We start from the raw sequence: 19,128 nt of genomic DNA on the forward strand, positions 1-19,128 counted from the left end.
CTTGGATGGGTTAAATAATGAGCAGGTACCAGACATACTGATGAGATAATTTTGCATCTGATTGGCCGTCTTGTGACCAGTAATGAGCAAGATCCATGCATACTAATTAGGTGATCTTGCATCAGATTTGCCGTGTTTGTTACCCCAGAGAGGCCATATTTCTGGTCCAATTTTGAAAGCTTGGAATATATGCTTATATCATCAAGATCTTATTCAAGTTTGAAAATAAATGAGATCAACAGATGTTGATTTAATCTTGCCTCTGATTGGCTGATCTCTAGAAGGCATATTTGCAATTAGATTATGATGCAGCTTCGAACATATGCTTATGTCAGAGTGGCCCAATTACAGTCCCATGGGCCAAACGTGACCTGCAGGTAATTTTTTTGTCTTATGCACTTTTACAAAAAGTCAGTTTTATAATTATTGTATAATGACTCAAATATATATCATGTATGGCCCACACACTTTGCAATTTTTGTCCATGTTTAAAAATTATTTAATTAATTTCATTTGTATTTGCATTTGTAACATATATTTTCATATTTCGGGTGTTTTTCTTTCAGGAAGACCTGTGCTTGTCAAGGAATTGACTTGATGCGTAGGGGTGCTTCCTTCTCATTTGGTTGCTCTTGGAGTATGTATTTTAACGGCTGCAAATTTGCTAGAAGTCGAGAAGTTCGGAAGTTCAAGCTGAAAGATCTGGAAAAGGTTAATAAATCCTTGAAACATTTAACGAATAAGACTCATTAGAGACTTTCAGGACAGGTAAAAATTTGTGAACCTAAAATTAAAATTTGCATTGTCACATTTTGAAATTTAAGACTATTCCCCATTTTAAAACATTTTTGCTGAATTGGATAGATGAATTGTTTAATAGATTATATTGTTTTCATACCAAAAGTAATTTATAGTGATCAAATTTTGAGGCTTTGAGTGGAGTTTTTCTCTATACTGGTCTTTGTATTGTCAGCTGTTCTAAAAGCACTCCTATTGGTGGGGGGATTTGTGTTTATGAGTAAGCACCTTGTTTCATATGAATTTCATTTTATATTCATCATACGTTTTATACTATATAGAGAATATTTGCTTGTAACACATGAAATAATGGATGCATTCATCAAATGGGTTCAAAGGTCGGTATTTGAGTTTTTCATCCACAAAAATTTTCATATTGGCTGGCAATATATATATATATATATATATATATATATATATATATATATATATATATATTGTAGTAACATTAGATTCTTTCCAAATTCAGGCAAAAAACATAGAAAAAAAAACTAAATTATACAAAATAAAACCATATTACAGGGTTTTAAACTGGATACTTTTTCATGAGAGGGTTGACATAATTACTGCTAAGTCAAATAAGTACCCTACGGGCCAGTCAGATTTTGTTTTCTTAATGTTATTGATGTCTATTGAGTGCAGCAAAAAATTATTTCATGCCTTTGAATCTCCAAGCTTATTTCTGTTGGAAATCCCACAGATTCTCGGGTTAGCCTAAGATAAATTCATATTATTCACTGGCAAGATTTTGACTTAAAATTCATGTGAATACTTATATGAAAGTTAGTTAAATAGTTTTTCATGTAGTACCAATTGTCATATATTTTATGATTGCTATAAACCACAGATTTAAGGATCCAACAAACAATGATTGTTCTAGGGAATCATTAAGACCCCTTCCTTAATCTACAAGATAAAATTTAGGTGAACATTGTCACTAAACCACAAAAGATTAATATCCACACAGATACATGTCAATCACTATGTGTTTGGCATAATCATTATGCTTTTTTTAAACTGAATTATGTTGCGTGCTTGCCCATAGGCATTTCCAATACATACAAAAATAAAAATAAAGCGATAAAATGGTGTGTTTGTCATTTATATTAAATTTTTTAAAATTCCAGTCTTATTGTATAGTCATTTTAATTCTGCTCATAAAATTTTAGTATATTCTACACAGAAAGATAAAGAACTAATTTGTCCATCATAGATGTAGATTTACTTTCCTAATTTTCTACTTATAGTAACTCTGTATGACCCATTTCCAAGAAAACAGATGGATTTCTTTGATTTGAAACTTTGCCTCACAGATTCATTATATTCATAGTCAAGTTCATTAGTAGACCAGTCTATAGTTTTAAAGAAAATTATGCCAGATATTAAGCAGAACAGGCTTTTATGGTTTTGATTTGACTTGTGGATGAAAATTCTTAGAGCAGATGGATCTCTTTAAAGTTAAAAACATGTCCAATCAGAAAAAAGACACATCATTACTGCTCTACAAATTTATAAAGAAGAATATGCAGATGCAATATGTTTTTTGTTTGTATTCTGGTTCTAATCCATATGGATTTTGACCATTTTTGCCAAGTATTTTTTATGCAGGTTAGTAGTAAAAATAAATGTACACGTTTCATGCAGTGTATTGTAATTATGGCATGTAATATATTAGCTATAATGTCATAACCTCAACAAAATAGGGGTGTTAATTTTAGTACTAGTAATGTATAGGTTACACTTTTTACGATCAGATTAACACTTTTTGCCACTTAGTTTAGCAAAATTATGCTTATACCACTCTCGGGGTTGGCTTTTATGCACACAGGGTATATTCATGGATATACAGTTGCATTATTCTCGCTAATTACTACAAAATTGCATTAAAAAAGTGGACTGAATGCATGAAAATCACGTATTATATTTATATCCATGACATTATTTCTTCATTAAATCCCTCTTTTATTCCCATTTTAACTCTGTGGGTCATAGACAAGAAGAGCTTGCAGGATGACCTGTTGTCCATCGTCCATTTTATGTCAGGGGCCCCGAGTGGTCTAAAGCGCTCTCTGTTACGGATCACTGCCATCTCACCTCTACGTGGGTTCGAGTCTCAGATTCGGCCAATGTGGATATGTGAGAAAGCTTGCCAGTAGCTTCTCGTGGGTCGGTGGTTCTTTCCGGGGATTTCCCGGGTACTTCCTCCACCATTAATACTGGCTGCCATGTATAGCCTATCGTGTGCTGAAAAATGGCGTTAAACCCTACAACAACAACAACAACCATTGTATGTCATCCATCTCACTTCCCCCCTTCTGTTTGAACAAGTTTGTTATCACTACTACTTGGAGGGATTGCCGTGTAACCTTACACACACACATTCCCAAGGTCTAGTTGGTCCTACATGAAATGTCTGCTGTTCAGATGTCTAGTATGTGCACCACTACAGCCATCTTGAAAATCTTGGTCTCGCTACTCCTTCTAACAAGACTGTCATGTCAGCATGAGGTTTGCAGACTTATGATGTGTAGTTCCTCTTAAATAAAATCATGCCAATCTGATGTCCACTACGGCCACCACAGAAGCCATCTTGAAATTTATTACTGCGCCTGAAAGAAGAGTCGCATATGTGTGAGATTTCACCAGGGGACTTCTCATGACATATGAATGGTCCCAAATGAAAATGGTGCTTCCCATACATCCAGTATGGCTACCAGGCCCCGAGTGGCCGAGTGGTCTAAAGCGCTCTCCGTTACGGATCACTGCCATCTCACCTCTGTCTGCGTGGGTTTGAGTCTCAGATTCGGCCAATGTGGGTATGTGAGAAAGCTTGCCAGTAGCTTCTTGAGGGTCGGTGGTTCTTTCTGGGGATTTCCCAGGTTCTTCCTCCACCATTAATACTGGCTGCCATGTATAGCCTATCGTGTGCTGAAAAATGGCGTTAAACAACAACCAATATGGCTACCAAAGTGGCCATCTTGAAATTTTTTATAACTTATCCACCAGAGTGGATGGCCCTATTGACATGGGCTTTCACCAGAAGACTTCTTAAGGGGCCTGCTTGATCCTAAATAAAATTGTGCCAATCTTGCATCAAAATATGGCCACCATAGCAGTTATCTTGAAATTCCTGTTATTGCTACTCCTCCAGAATTAATGATCATATTGACATAGGGTTTTCACCTAAAGATGTCTTATGACATCTAGTTGTTTCTAAATGAAAAGATGCCTTCAAGACATCTAAATTGGCTCACACATTAACATATTGAAAGTCTTGTTTACTGATTCTGCTGAGTGGATGGTCACAATGTGGCATTGGGTTTTCACCTTAAGTTCTCTAACGATATCTGGCTTGACCCAAATGGAAATGGTGCCAATCTTGCATCCAATGTGACTGTCACAGTGGCTAATTTAAAAACGTATTTGTTCAGGAATTGATTCAACACTACCATTTAAAATGAAGCAACAGACTTAATTGTGAATACCTGGAAATTATTTTAGCTGCCCCCATGTATCCATAGGAAAGATCCAGATTTCCCATTTCATTGGTATGAAATATCCATTAATATGTTAAAATTGTCACTAAAACCAGCAGAAACAAAAAAGAAACTGTTGCATGCATATGCCCATCCATTGGCACAATATTCATATTGCTACTTCACCAAAACTACTTGGAAAATTGCCATGAAGCATACATTCATCCCAAGGTCTGTTTGGTCCTGAATACCTCAGTTGCCATCTTGAAAATCTTGTTGCTACTTCTCCTGGATGGATGGTCATATCAGCATGGGGTTTTCAAGACTTCTTATGATGCCTAGGTGGTCCTCAGTGAAAATGATGCCAGTCTTGTATCCTTTTTGGCCACCATGGTAGCCATCTTAAAAAATCTTGTTTGTCACTACGCCTCCTAAATGGGAAGTTTTATCGAAATGGAGCTTTCACCAAAAGATTGTTGATGTAAATGGTACCACTTTGATATCTATTATGGCTACTACAGTGGCCATCTTGACAATCTTTTTACTGCTTTACTCCTCCTGAATATATATTTATATCAGTGTGCAGTTTTCAGTTTGTTGTCTACTTGGTCCTCAGTTAAGTCTGATGTCCAGTATGGTCTCCATGGCATCCATCTTGGGTTTTTCAAACCTGCAAAGTCTACAGAAATGACACTTAAAATACAGAATTGCAAAATAAAAGCACATTGAGAGATATCATAAAGCCATTAAGCTTTGTAATTTTTGTAACTGCAGTTTGTGAAACTCTACTGGAGGTAATTCAAGTTCAAGTAAACCTTTTCACTGTTTGAGTTGAATGCAATATTTACCATCGCTGCATCAGTCTTGAATCACATTTCCAGACTTCTCAGTGCATGTTTTCCAGCTTGACAATAGTAGTACATGATATTTTGTTGCACCTTAATCAAAACTGGTCCAGCTTTCAGAAACAAATAGACTGCCTTACTGAGGTCTTGTTTGCATTGGCAAGTTAGGGGTTTTTACCAGAAGATTTCTTACAATGTCTGATCTGTCTTAAATGAAAATCATGGTTAATGAACAAACCAATCACCACAGTGGCGTCCTTGAAAATCTTACTATTGCCACTCCTCGTGAGTGAAAAGTCATATCAATATGACCTTCTTATTGAAAGATTTCATTTGATGACTGCTTGACCCTAAATGAAAATGGTGCCAATCTAAGTATGGACATCATGGTAACAATCTTGAAAACTTTGTTATGGCTTCTCCTGTTGAACATATACACTTTGTTTGTTATGACTTCTCCTGTTGAACAGAAACACTTTGTTATGGCTTCTCCTGTTGAACATATACACTTTGTTTGTTATGACTTCTCCTGTTGAACAGAAACACTTTGTTATGACTTCTCCTGTTGAACAGAAACACTTTGTTATGGCTTCTCCTGTTGAACAGATACACATTGTTTGTTATGACTTCTCCTGTGGAACAGAAACACTTTGTTATGGCTTCTCCTGTTGAACAGATACACTTTGTTATGGCTTCTCCTGTTGAACATATACACTTTGTTATGGCTTCTCCTGTTGAACGTATACACTTTGTTTGTTATGACTTCTCCTGTTGAACAGAAACACTTTGTTATGGCTTCTCCTGTTGAACAGATACACTTTGTTATGATTTCTCCTGTTGAATAGATACTTTGTTATGGCTTCTCCAGTTGAACAGATATACTTTGTTGTGATTTCTCCTGTTGAACAGAAACACTTTGTTATGGCTTCTCCTGTTGAACAGAAACACTTTGTTATGGCTTCTCCTGTTGAACAGATACACTTTGTTATGGCTTCTCCTGTTGAACATATCCACTTTGTTATGGCTTCTCCTGTTGAACATATACACTTTGTTTGTTATGACTTCTCCTGTTGAACAGAAACACTTTGTTATGGCTTCTCCTGTTGAACAGATACACTTTGTTATGGCTTCTCCTGTTGAACATATCCACTTTGTTATGGCTTCTCCTGTTGAACATATACACTTTGTTTGTTATGACTTCTCCTGTTGAACAGATACACTTTGTTATGATTTCTCCTGTTGAAAAGATACTTTGTTATGGCTTCTCCAGTTGAACAGATATACTTTGTTGTGATTTCTCCTGTTGAACAAATACTTTGTTATGGCTTCTCCAGTTGAACAGATACACTTTGTTATGACTTTTCCTGTTGAACAGATACACTTTGTTATGACTTCTCCTGTTGAACAGATACTTTGTTATGGCTTCTCCAGTTGAACAGATATACTTTGTTATGGCTTCTCCTGTTGAACAGATACTTTGTTATGGATTCTCCTGTTGAACAGATACACTTTGTTATGACATCTCGTGTTGAACAGATACACTTTGTTATGACTTCTCCTGTTGAACAGATACACTTTGTTATGGCTTTTCCTGTTGAACAGATACACTTTGTTATGGCTTCTCCTGTTGTTGTAGGATTTAATGCCATTTTTCAGCACACGAATGGCTATACATGGCGGCCAGTATTAATGGTGAAAGAAGAACCCGGAAAGAACCACCGACCATTGAGAAGCTACTGGCAAGCTTTCTAACATACCCACATTGGCCGAATCCAAGACTCGAACCCATGCAGACAGATGTGAGATGGCAGTGATCTGTGACGGAGTGCATTTTAGACTACTCGGCCACTCTGGACCCCTTCTTCTGTTGAACAGATACACTTTGTTATGACTTCTCCTGTTGAACAGATACACTTTGTTATGACTTCTCCTGTTGAACAGATGCACTTTGTTATGGCTTCTCCTTTTGAACAGATACACTTTGTTATGGCTTTTCCTGTTGAACAGATACACTTTGTTATGACTTCTCCTGTTGAACAGATACACTTTGTTATGGCTTCTCCTGTTGAATAGATATGCTTTATTATGACTTCTCCTGTTGAACAGATACACTTTGTTATGGCTTTTCCCGTAGAACAGATACACTTTGTTATGGCTTCTCCCGTTGAACAGATACACTTTGTTATGGCTTCTCCCATTGAACAGAACATCATATTATTATTGGGTTTTCACAAGAAGACTATATAATGTCTGATTGGTTCAAAATGAAAATGGCCATGATCTGGCCTCCATCAGGAATATTTTGTTACTACCACTTCAGGATGAATTTTCATATCAACATTGGCTTTTTACCAAAAGTCTCCTTGTGATGTCTATTTGGTTCTCATTGAAAAGGGTTTCAATATGACACTCAATATGGCCACCATGGCTGCCATCTTGAGCATCTTATCACTACAACTCTTGCCTGTATGGTCATATTCAAGAGGGGGTTTCACCAAAAGACTTGTAATGAAGTCTAGTTGGTCCTAAATAAAAATGGTGCTCTAAATATGTCAGAGATGGTTTCAGGACTCGGCAGAAATGTCTTATTGTGAATGCCTTAATACTTATTTGGTCAGATGAACATCCTTCCCTTCGAGGGACTCTTGTTTCGAATGGGAGTGAGGACCTTAAATTTTCAATTTAAAATAATTTATACCCACAAAAGTAAATGAACTCACAGTATATCAGGCACATTTTATTTTAAATTCATAAGGTTTCATAATAAGTGATATGATTTTCATGTATATTTCAAGAAGGGCAGTATAAAGTATTTATTTATTAATTTGTCTTTTTTGTAGATGGTATATTGCCTGACCCATGTTGTCACTCATCTTTTTTGTGTTTCTTTCAGGAAAAGGAGTTAGAAGGTCACTTTCAATCTCTGGCCACAAACCTGTCACCACTCTACAAACAGTTGGCTCCTGATGCCTACAAAAATCAGGTACTGAAAATTACTTATTGTCTTGCTGGTATTAATACATAGCATGACAAGAGTATCAGTTTCCAGTGGCAGCATGTTAGTGTTCAGTATTGTATTTAAATATTTTGTAAATTAAAATTTACATAAATCATAATGCATTTAACAGGCAGAATAGTTTCCTTCTGCATTGAAACCAGAACTCCTACAAATAAAAGCCTACAGTGTGCAAATACACCTTTCCCTCAATAACTCATGCACAATGGGGTCTACAAACATAGACTGCAGTATAAGCGATGGCACAAGTTACCAAGGGGCCTCCGAAAATTGAAAAAAAATACTGCTGAATAATCACCAAAAAAAACTGCCATGGGTGGGGTGGGGTGGGGGTAGGGAAATGGGATGTTTAGTTACTGAATCCTTGTTTTACGATCACGTCGATAATGATTGTTAATACCGTGCTTTTTCTAATGAAGTTGTTCATTAAGCTGTATAAATAACATTTATTTTCAAAACGTCCAACATGTGAAAGATCATTGCAACTGGTTTCAACAACCATCACATGTATGCAAAAATGTGTATTACATCACTGCTTTTGGTTTTTGTTGATTAGTCTGGTTCCCAGAGAGGTATCTAATAGTATACTACCATGTGGGGAGTTAAAGTCGCAGATAACTTGACTAACTGTTGAGACACCACCAAACAAGATTCCTTTTTTAAAAAATAAGCAACGTTTATTTCATGCGACAATCGTCTACATCAATATTCGATTTTTGTATTGTTCAGTTAGTACAGTATTGATGTCATGATTTCATTGGAAGTAATAGTGAAATTTCTTATCATCCTTGTAATAGTGAAATTTCTTATCATCCTTGAGGATATCTCTAGGTGCCAGTTCAGGAATTCTCTGAAACTTGCTTCTCCACAATGGTCTGTATCTGTGAAACCAAGCTCTTTTTTTTATACGAAGTATTCATTTCGCTTTATTGCCTTGCTATCTTTGATCACAGTTATGAATGAGTCAGTTAATTTAAGGTAGTTTACGTTACATACACAATAACATTTATAACAGTGTTAGATTGATCAACTGAAGTGAGTTCACCCGACATAAAACCAGGGCTGCTAGATCTTAAACATGTAGGATTTGCATGCCTTTTAACTTTTCTTTTATTCCATCACCTTTATTTGATTCAAAAGACATAATTAACATGGTAATACAAAGTAGGTCAGCTTTTAATTCAGTACAGCAAATATTCCGCAAGTCATTTATCAAAACACGGTTGGCACTTACTTAGGTTCTCAGAGAAATGCTTGTTGACATAGCTGTTATGGTAGATTGACATATTTTATGTTTAAATACACATTGCATTTATGATGATTACACTTAAGAGGAACTAAAAGATAGAATTAAAACACAAATTTCACTTAATAAAAATTATTTAATTGGGATTTAAATATTAATATACTGCTTACACTAGGTGTACGTGACATTTTCATTGATCACAATTTCCTTGAATATCTTTAATTACAGTGTACTAAGAATGTTGTTTGGAAAGAAAATGTAACCAATTATATGACTTCTTATTAAAAGTTGCTAATATCAAAATGTTGATTAAAATTTCCAGGTCCTATTTACAGTTTTCGACCATAAAACGAGCGATATATGAACATTTCAGTTACCAATTTTGATCATGATTTTCTTCAAGCTCAAGAAATAGGGATAAATTTTTGGGGTATTTTCTGGTTTTAAAAAATGGGATACATGCCTCGCCCCACATTATAAGTGGATTCATGAGTTATCAGGGCATGAGTTATCAAGGGAGTGGTGTAATCTTAATGAAATCTGATTGTGTTTAGCTCCAAGTAACATCTGCTTTTGTCTGGCTCGCCAGGTTGTTTTTAATTCTACTGGTGATAGAGAAGATCTCAATGGTGGCCATCTTGAAATCTTGCTTTTGCTTAAGATTATCTGAGATAATTTAATACTCTGTAGGTAGAGAGAAGTGGGTTATGGGAAATTCTTTTTGGCTAACCAGTCTTTTCAGGAAATTGTGTGTCTGATATCATTTTCCACAGAATTTGTACAGTGCTTAACAGTGCATGACCATACATCAATTCAGGCACGCTCGAGACAGTTTTAGGTTGTAAGTCAATAGCCAGTTACTTTAAAGTTTTAATTACTTGGATTTCTGACTCTTATTGATAATGAAAGTAACAACTTGGAGACTGTTAATGCTTTGGATGCATTTCTGGAGACCTGTTACCAAATGGAAGCAATTGTAGTTTCTCTAAAATTTGGTGATTCTGATTTGTAGTTTGCTTGGTCTCAGACTTCATGTGAAAAAAAAAAGAAATGTAGTCTGAGTTTAAGAAATGGTGATGCTAGCAATACAAATGGTTTCTCTGCACAGAATAACACTCATACTTCAATAAAAACAGACTGACTTATAAAATTATCAGCAAAAGGTTAATGCTAATAGAACTACAGGGTGTGTATATGAAGATCTCAATTTCATCAGAGCACTGAAGGAGAAAAAGAATGGTGCAGGATAAGGTCTTATGGGTAAGATATATACAGCCCTGTATAACTTTACCGACTCCACTCTTTTGATGCCATGGAAATATCTCCACATCTCCAGCTAATTACTGTCAGTTAAAATTAACAAAAGGTGGATTAAATGGATCTGTCATAGATTAATAGAAATCTGCTTTGGCCAGTAGAGTGGCATCTTTGCTAGCCATGGTTCTAATCCATTAACCCTATCTAAACCTTGGTAGATTGGTCAGATATTTGAGTGCTTTGTCATAGTGACATTTGTTGGATTGGCGTGTAACAATGGTGCATTGTTACTTTGTACCTCTTCCGAAAATTCCGGAGGCAATTGACTTCAAGGTTACTTTGTAAGTTTAACATCAAAAGTATGGCTATTTACCAGAGAGAAGCTGTTAAAGGTTTATTTGATGGAAAGGATATATTTATACAAAATGTTTGGAAAATTAATTATTATCAGTCCATTCCAGTTGTGTGCTCCCTTTGTATCGATCATGTAGGAACAGTGTTCAGATTTGAAAAACCTGATTTTGGTAATCCCTTCAAGTGACGCTTCTTGTTGGTCCTCAAGTTCATGGATATTCCAAGTTTGTTTGCAGGTGGATTATTATTCTACATTGGGTATTTAAATTGGTTTGCTTTTGTAAATAATGCTGACTGCGCTGCTTAAAATGGTGTGATCATTACATTTCGACATCACTGATATGACATCACTTTTTACCCAGGTGTATCATACCACTATAAACTCTGGGAGAAATTGGATGTTATTACAACTTGTCTCATAAAATAAAATGAAATAGATAAACTGAATAAAAAATATATATTTTTATGATCTTAAACAGAAAAAAGGTGAAAACCAACAAGCTTTGTGAAGTTCAACAATTTATTTCCTTTGAATACAAAGTGAAAATTTAAAAAGAACTTACAATATTGTGACTTAAATCCCAAATAGTCCCACACATTCTATCACAAGTCCATGTGTATTAAGTTCCAACAGACTTCCAATAGTATTCCAAATAAATTCCAATGTTAAATGTGCTGATGTTTTAATGTAAGTGGCCTGGAATGTGATGATGTATTCACAATCTTTTGATGTTTCACAGTAATATACTCGAAAATGTCCTTGACAGACCTGACTGTAATTCCAAATTAATAATTTAGTTCAAGAAGTATTAATGAGCACTTTGTAATTCCAGTGAAAAATCTAAATAAATCACTCAAATAAAAGCTGAACGTAACAATGGAAACTGAGTGCACTTTGGATATTAAGGTAGGAATGAGTAATTTTTAAAGTAAACATCATTGAAATAAAAGGCTAAGACAATAATGGAGCCATGTTCCTTCCTAAAACATTCAAGTTTTCAACAAGCTTTGAATGTCTGCCTTGGGTGCAGAAGGTCGCATGTTCAAACCCACGCTGAGTTTTACCAAAGACTTATAAAAAAATGGTACTACCAGCTGCCTTGCCTGGTACTTGGCATTAAGATGTTAATGTTAGCACTGGTCAGCCTGGTGTCAGGATAATGTGACTGGGTGGGACATCATGCTACATGTCTGTAGCATGATGCCCCAGTACTAGACATCACTATAAACTGTCACACTGCAGATGTAGCGTTATGACTTAATTTTTTTTTAAGAGTCGTGTTAAAAATCCAAATCACACACTTACATGCACACACACACACACACACACGTGCGTGTGCATACTCTATAATCATAGAGAAATATTAGCTATGTATTATGTTGTTTACAAAATAAATGTCACTAGTTATGTAGGCCATTAGCTTGACTAGCTCTAAGGTCAGTTACAAATATAAATACAGATATACATAAGATAATCATGGAGAGAAGCCAACAAGTAATACAAATTAAATATACATTACAACACATACACACATACCTTGGGCCAGTAGCAATGCTCAGAGTTTATATGCCTACTTTCAAGGTTCTCTACTGGTTGAATTGGACACAAAACTTTATTTAAATGTTCTCCTACAATGATCTCAAGCAGGGGAATGAAATCTCTTTCAATACAATTCATGTCACATTTTTTTAACAAGGGGTTAGTTCTAGTAGTGACCCACATGGTTTCCAGTTGCTAATAGTTGTATCAAACTCTTTACCTTCGAGCTGATTAATAAATATACAATTTTTCAGTTTTCTTTCTTTCTTATGTACATGTCTATCTGGAGCAGCAATTGGCTACTCACCCTACATTACAGCCATCATGATTGAAATAATGGCTGAGGTGCTGAAAAACATCTCTTAATATTTAGATTGCAGCCTCTTATTTACAAGTAATTTAGTTATTGGAAGCCTTAATTCATGAGGATTGTTGACATCTTCTGATGCTAACATTTTGTAATATTGTTTACAATGATCATTGCCTTTATTTCTGCAAAACGTGCGCTGAAATTAAGTCTTTATTAGAAAGAGATTATTTAAGTTTCTAAAGAGGGGTGTGGGTAAATGCTTGAAAATTATTGCCTCGTTCTAATTTGTACTACGAAAAGGACACTATGCCATTCCTTGTTTGACTTGCAACAAATTTATCTTGTGATGAATGTAAAAATAAAAAATACCTCAATCAGAAAGAACAATATAGTCCCATAAATTAAATGGCCAGTCCCTTTCAGTACATGTGCAGTCAGAATTGAACTAGTTCAGAGCTGTGTACATGTATATTCAACCTCATGTCTGGGTCATTATTGTGTAAGACTAAACATGAGATTTGCATTTCAGTGTAAATTCAGTGTTTTCTGGGTTTTTGTTTTGTTTTTTTAAACAGAGGCAACTGACATTTGGAATTAAATTGTCCATACCTCAGAGGATTACTATTCATGTTTAAACAGTGGGATAAATTTACACTGTTTAAGAGAAGCCTCTTGTCAAGTCAATGTGCAAGTTTGTTCAGATTTCTTTGAATAAAGTTAAAGCATTAACTTTTTGCACAAGATGATGTCAATCGGCCTTTCTGAATGAAAGTTGTAAAGTACTATTAACAAAATTTGGGAGGCATTGTGACTATGTTAATATTATCTAACATTTGATTTGGCATTATATCTATTATACATTATCTTCATTAGAAGTAGCAAATGTTTATAATAACTCTCTCTCTTTCTCTCTCCATGAACTTCTAAAGAACAGGGTCGTATTCAGTAAGCCATGCCCATTTGATAGACCATGGCATCAATGATGACCCCTTAAAAAAGCATGGTATGAAAATCAATTCTATGCAAGCAGCCATGGCAATTTCAGCAGGACATGTAGTGAGATGGTGAAGGGTTTTTTCATAATCCTATCCACCCCTGCTGTTACACAATGGGTTTTTAAAAAATGCATGAGCTGTGCTGTATCTTCTTCATACAGAGATTTTTCATTATCTGCCATATTAGTTCATCTAATTACATCAAGCCTCATTTTTTGTTCAGCCATATAAGGACATTGCATCCTGCTTGGGAATTTGTGTTTGTAGTTTTATAGTTTTCAGTTCCATTTTGCAGCACGAAATAGGCTATACATGGGGGCCAGTATATCTGGTGTAGGAAGAACACAGGAAAACCCAAGAACCACTGACCCACATTAAGTTACTGGTAAGCTTTCTCACATAACCATATTGGCTGAGCCCAAGACTCAAACCCACACAGACAGGTGAGATGGCAGTGATTGGTAAAGGCATGTGCCTTAAACCTCCAGGCCACATGGTGCCCTTTGGAAATATGAACAGATTATAATAAATATGGTGTACATGAATAACTTTTCATAGAATATCCAGATATTGTACAGTAAGCATATAACGAGTTAATTCAAAATGTAATATCAATATTATTTTTGTCAAATTCTGTAAAGGTCTTGACACAATACCAGGAACTTTGATAAACTATTAGAATTATGGGAAATTAGAATCCATATTACATGAAAATATAGATCTTCTGAGGAAGCAGGACAAAGGTGAAGAAACATTTTATACATTATATATGAGCAAGAAAAAAGACGTCAAAATGGAATGTAATTTATATTGGAATTATTCATGTATGTTTGGGAATCAGTATTTTTCCTTCCCTTCTCTGTTATTGAGAATACAAGACCTGAGACTTTTTGGAGCAAGTTCTCCATAGAATTCTCAATACTAACAGTAGATTGTTTCAAACAAAAAGCTCAGATTCAAAATTGCATAATTTTTGTAATGGAGTCAAAGAGTCTCTGCTTCATTCATTTTTTTAATGTTATTTTTGTGAAAATAGTGCTGATAAATTTTTTTCATTTCTTTGAGACATGTCATACTGAGTTAGATTTGATGTAACATACCATAATATTTTGAATTACAAATTCAGCATAATGGGAAATCATTAATACACGCCTCTCCCTAAATAGCTCATGTGTGACAGGGTTAAAAAACATACTGCACTATAGGTGAGGGCATAAGTTACTAAGTGACCTGTGAAAAAAAAGAAATGATGCATTCCCCGCTGGACATAGCCCCCCCCCCCCAAGCTGTTTAATACCTGAATAATTGCTTTATAATTGCTTTGAAAATAAATGTCAATAATATGCTTTTTATAATGAAATTGTTAGTAATTACGTGAAATTACATTTATTTTCTAGATGCCCAACAGTGTAAAGATTGTTAACATTATTCCAGCTGGTTTCAGAAACTTTCACATATACATGAAAACATTTGTGTATTATGTCACTGCTTTTTGTTGTTGATTAGTCTAGTTCCCTGCTTCATATATAATAATAGAGTGCAGAGGAGGGAGTACACGAAACAACGAATCAGACTAACTGTTCATATACCACCAAACAAGATTACTTTATGTCATAAAAATAGCAACATTTACTTAGTGAAACATCTGCATCAAAACTTAATTTCTGATTTATTTAGTTAATACAATTTCGATGCCATGACTTCATTGCAACTAATAGTGATACTTTATCTCATTCTTGATGATATCTCTAAGTGCCATTTCTGGAATTCTCAGGAACTAGCTTCTCCACAGTGATCTGTATCTGTGAGAGAAAGCTCTTTATTTCATGAAGTATTCATTTGACTTGGTTGCCGTACTATCTTTGATCACATTTATGACTGATTGGGTTAATTTAAGGTAGTCTAATTATATTATGTAAGCAATAATATTTATAACAGTGTTGATTGATCAGCTGAAAATAGTTCACCAGGCATACATCATCAATACAAAATGCTTGTGAAAGTCAGATATCAAAACACAGTCGGCACTCAATTGGGGTCTCAGAGAATAGCTCGTGGACATAGCGGTTATGTTTGATTGACACATTTTACTTTTAATACAAGAGGGCGCATTGCAGTTATGATGATTACACTTCAACCAAACTAAAAGATAAATTTCACTTAATAAAAAACTTACTTGGTTTCTTTTTTTATTAGAGTACTGCTTCCATTTTGCATATGTGACATTTTCATTGATCAAAATTTTGTTGAATATCATTATTTATGGTGTACTAAGAATTTCATTTGGAAAGAAACTGCAACAAATACATGACTTCTTAATAAAAGCTGATAATTTCATAATGTTGATTAAACTTTACAGGTCCTATCTATGGTTTTCAATGATAAAGCAAGAGATATATAAAAGTTTAAATTTTATCAATTTAAATGATATTTTCTTCAAGTTCAACAAATAGGGTCATTGCTTGGTAATTTATAGTTTAAAAAAATGGGATCCATGCCTGACCTCGTGTTGCAAGCGAGTTCCTGAGTTATCAGGGTGCAAGTTATTGACAGAGTGGTGTATCAGACCTGCCAACCCTTATGATTTTGGCATAAGTCTTAAGAAAATTACCCTTAAAATATGGCATAAAAGCAAAAACTAGGGAAAAATGATCATTGCCAAAACATCGATAATTGGTTCATCCGTGTTTGATTTGGATCCGGGTTTCATATTAGAATTAGTGACATTGGTCAGGGAACCAGACTAACTTAACAGCAGCACCCCAGATGCTTTGAACTGTACCTATTTGTTCATGCGAAGCATCTGCATGATCAAACTGTTGATTATATAAAAAAAAAATTAAAATGGCATCCAGCAAGCGATGCATGTTTAAGATGAAAGGGAAAATAAGCCCCTAGAAAAGTGTTAATAATTAACACAGAAGAATAAAAAGTAATATTCAGATTCATGTGAATTAAAGCTGGATGGCACACAGTTACTTTCCTTGGACATCACGTGCCAATCTGTGTATGTCTCATGGCAAGAATTACATCAGGTTGAGAGAGAGCAACAAGCCATTGAGTTGCATGGGGTTAGGAACTAAAGTTTGTGCAACTGTACTTGTAGTAAATAAAGTCTGTGCATACTTTACAAACTTTTCACTTGAACATAATGTTTATCATCGCTGCATGTTTCAAATACCGAACTTTTAATTACATTTTCCAGCATTACAATAGCAGTTATGATATTTGTTACACCTTACTGAAAACTGGTGAATCTTACAGAGGAAAAAAATCAACTGACTTACTTAGACGGACTTGTCAGGGGTGGCAGGTCTGGTGTATGCTTAATTTTTATATTAAAGGGTACATGTATACTTGAAGAATTAAAACCAGCATTATACATTTGTTGGCTTGCATAGAACGAAAAAAAAAAATCTGGAACAGTATCCAGCCAGCAGCCTGGTTTTATCAGCTTACTTACATCATAGGGTGTGACTTTAAAAATCACCTATTCAGCCAGCGCCCTGGAGGAAGTTGCAAATGTCTGATCTAGAATCATAATCTACATAATTCTGTTCCTCAGCAAAGGCAGAAAAAAATAAGAGGATGGTGGGAAAAGATTTAAGCAGCAACTTAAAGCTGTACTGACAACTGTTCAGTAATTATGTGACAAAAGTGTAAGCAAGCATATATGTGTACACCATGCATATTTGTTTATGTATATACTATATAGATGTATATTGACAAGTAATAATTTTCATATTTATGAATGTATTTAACTTGAAACAAACACCACCAATGCCCAATAAAAACAACCCTAATTATTATGGGATTTTATAGATAAATTTTGTGTGCATTTAGATATTGATGTAACTTTGGCTTATCACATATTTTCAGTTATGAGTCAATTCACCTGTAAGTCAACCCTCCACCTAACTTTATTGCTACAAAAAGGAAATTTCTCTCTTACACTCCAATAATTGAGGTATTTTTTGCAAGTAAATTGCATCTGCATGAGGTGACAATGTCAGAGAGTCAGAGTTGTAATAGGAGGGAAAATAAACAAGTGAAATTGGATAGATGGATAGACAGACATATAGGACAAATAAAGACAAAACCAATCTAGAATAAATACATTTATATTATTGAGTTGTTTATGTACAAATAAATTGACAACTTAACCAATTGTCCATCTTCATTCATTGAAATCCATAACACTTTGCAATTTTTATCATTAATCCATGCATTGAATTATACATCATATACAGGTATACAAATTCTAATCCAGAAAGATGTGATTCACAGTATCTTGTAATATTATTAATTCCAAAGTAAGTCCACATTTTTGTGATTAATGGTATCTTGTAAATGTCACTGATATCTGGTTCAAAGCCTAAGAATTAATTCATCTTCATTGTCGGAGTTACCGAATAAAGTTCTGAATTTCTCCATTGTTATCTGGTCATCGTAAACATCATCCTCTTCTGATTCATCATCCAAATCTGATTCTTTGTCTTTACTATCATCAGTTGGTACTTTGATGTTGGTCATATCGCAAATAAAATCATTGAAGAGATTGTCATCCTCCATCCCATCCATTACATTGGAAATACCACATTTCTTTAATGATTTGACCAGTGTCTTGACTGGAATTTCCTCCCATGCATTATACACCCAATGAGATACTAACTCAATCCATGGATGCTTCACAGTTCCCGTCTTTGTAAATTATTCCGGCCCATCTATGACCTACTTGTGTCACTTTTCACACATATTTGCCTTGAATGGTTTGTTTAGGCAATCATCCAGTGATTGTAGCAGTGACATGGTGCTACCCGGGATCACAGTTTGTTATGTTTGATGTTACAACAACTGTTTCACAGAGAGCATTAGATGCATCTGAAACATACTGTTTTAAAACCTGTTCTAACCAAACTCCCAATTTGAATAAGGGCTTTCCATTAATCATATTTTCTTAAGATGTCTGGCACTATCAACTAGAAATGGCTTTTTCTTGCACCAGTCATGCATCTGTTTCTCTGACACATCTAATTCATGTTCTGCAGCATTAATGTTGTTTTTCTCTGCAAATTTTATATCTTTTAACTTAAATGCTTCATCATACACATCACATTTTCTTTTCCCCATATTGGTGAAAAGACTAAGTTTAGCAATTCACCGTGTATGATATGTAAGTGACAAAGAACACTGTAATTGACAGAACACTAACTAGACTTGGACCATTATTTCAGTAGAGGTTGAGCTTGGGGTCTGTATGAGACACTTTGATCATACAGTCTTTGAAATCA

General features: G+C 34.9%; 1 protein-coding gene across 1 annotated transcript in view; it reads left to right on the top strand.

Annotated features, from left to right (window-relative positions):
• LOC149802926 (uncharacterized) overlaps positions 1-19,128 on the top strand; it is a 126,623-nt gene that overhangs the window by 96,952 nt on the left and 10,543 nt on the right. Inside the window, exons 7-8 of the mRNA XM_089952416.1 lie at positions 567-711; positions 8,013-8,102. Coding sequence (XP_089808542.1) covers positions 567-711; positions 8,013-8,102 — 235 coding nt within the window. The remainder of the gene's footprint in view (positions 1-566; positions 712-8,012; positions 8,103-19,128) is intronic.

The sequence above is a fragment of the Sinohyriopsis cumingii genome, chromosome 3 (genome assembly GCF_028554795.1).
Source record: "Sinohyriopsis cumingii isolate HCF-2022 chromosome 3, ASM2855479v2, whole genome shotgun sequence".
NCBI classification, from domain to species: Eukaryota; Metazoa; Mollusca; class Bivalvia; order Unionida; family Unionidae; genus Sinohyriopsis; species Sinohyriopsis cumingii.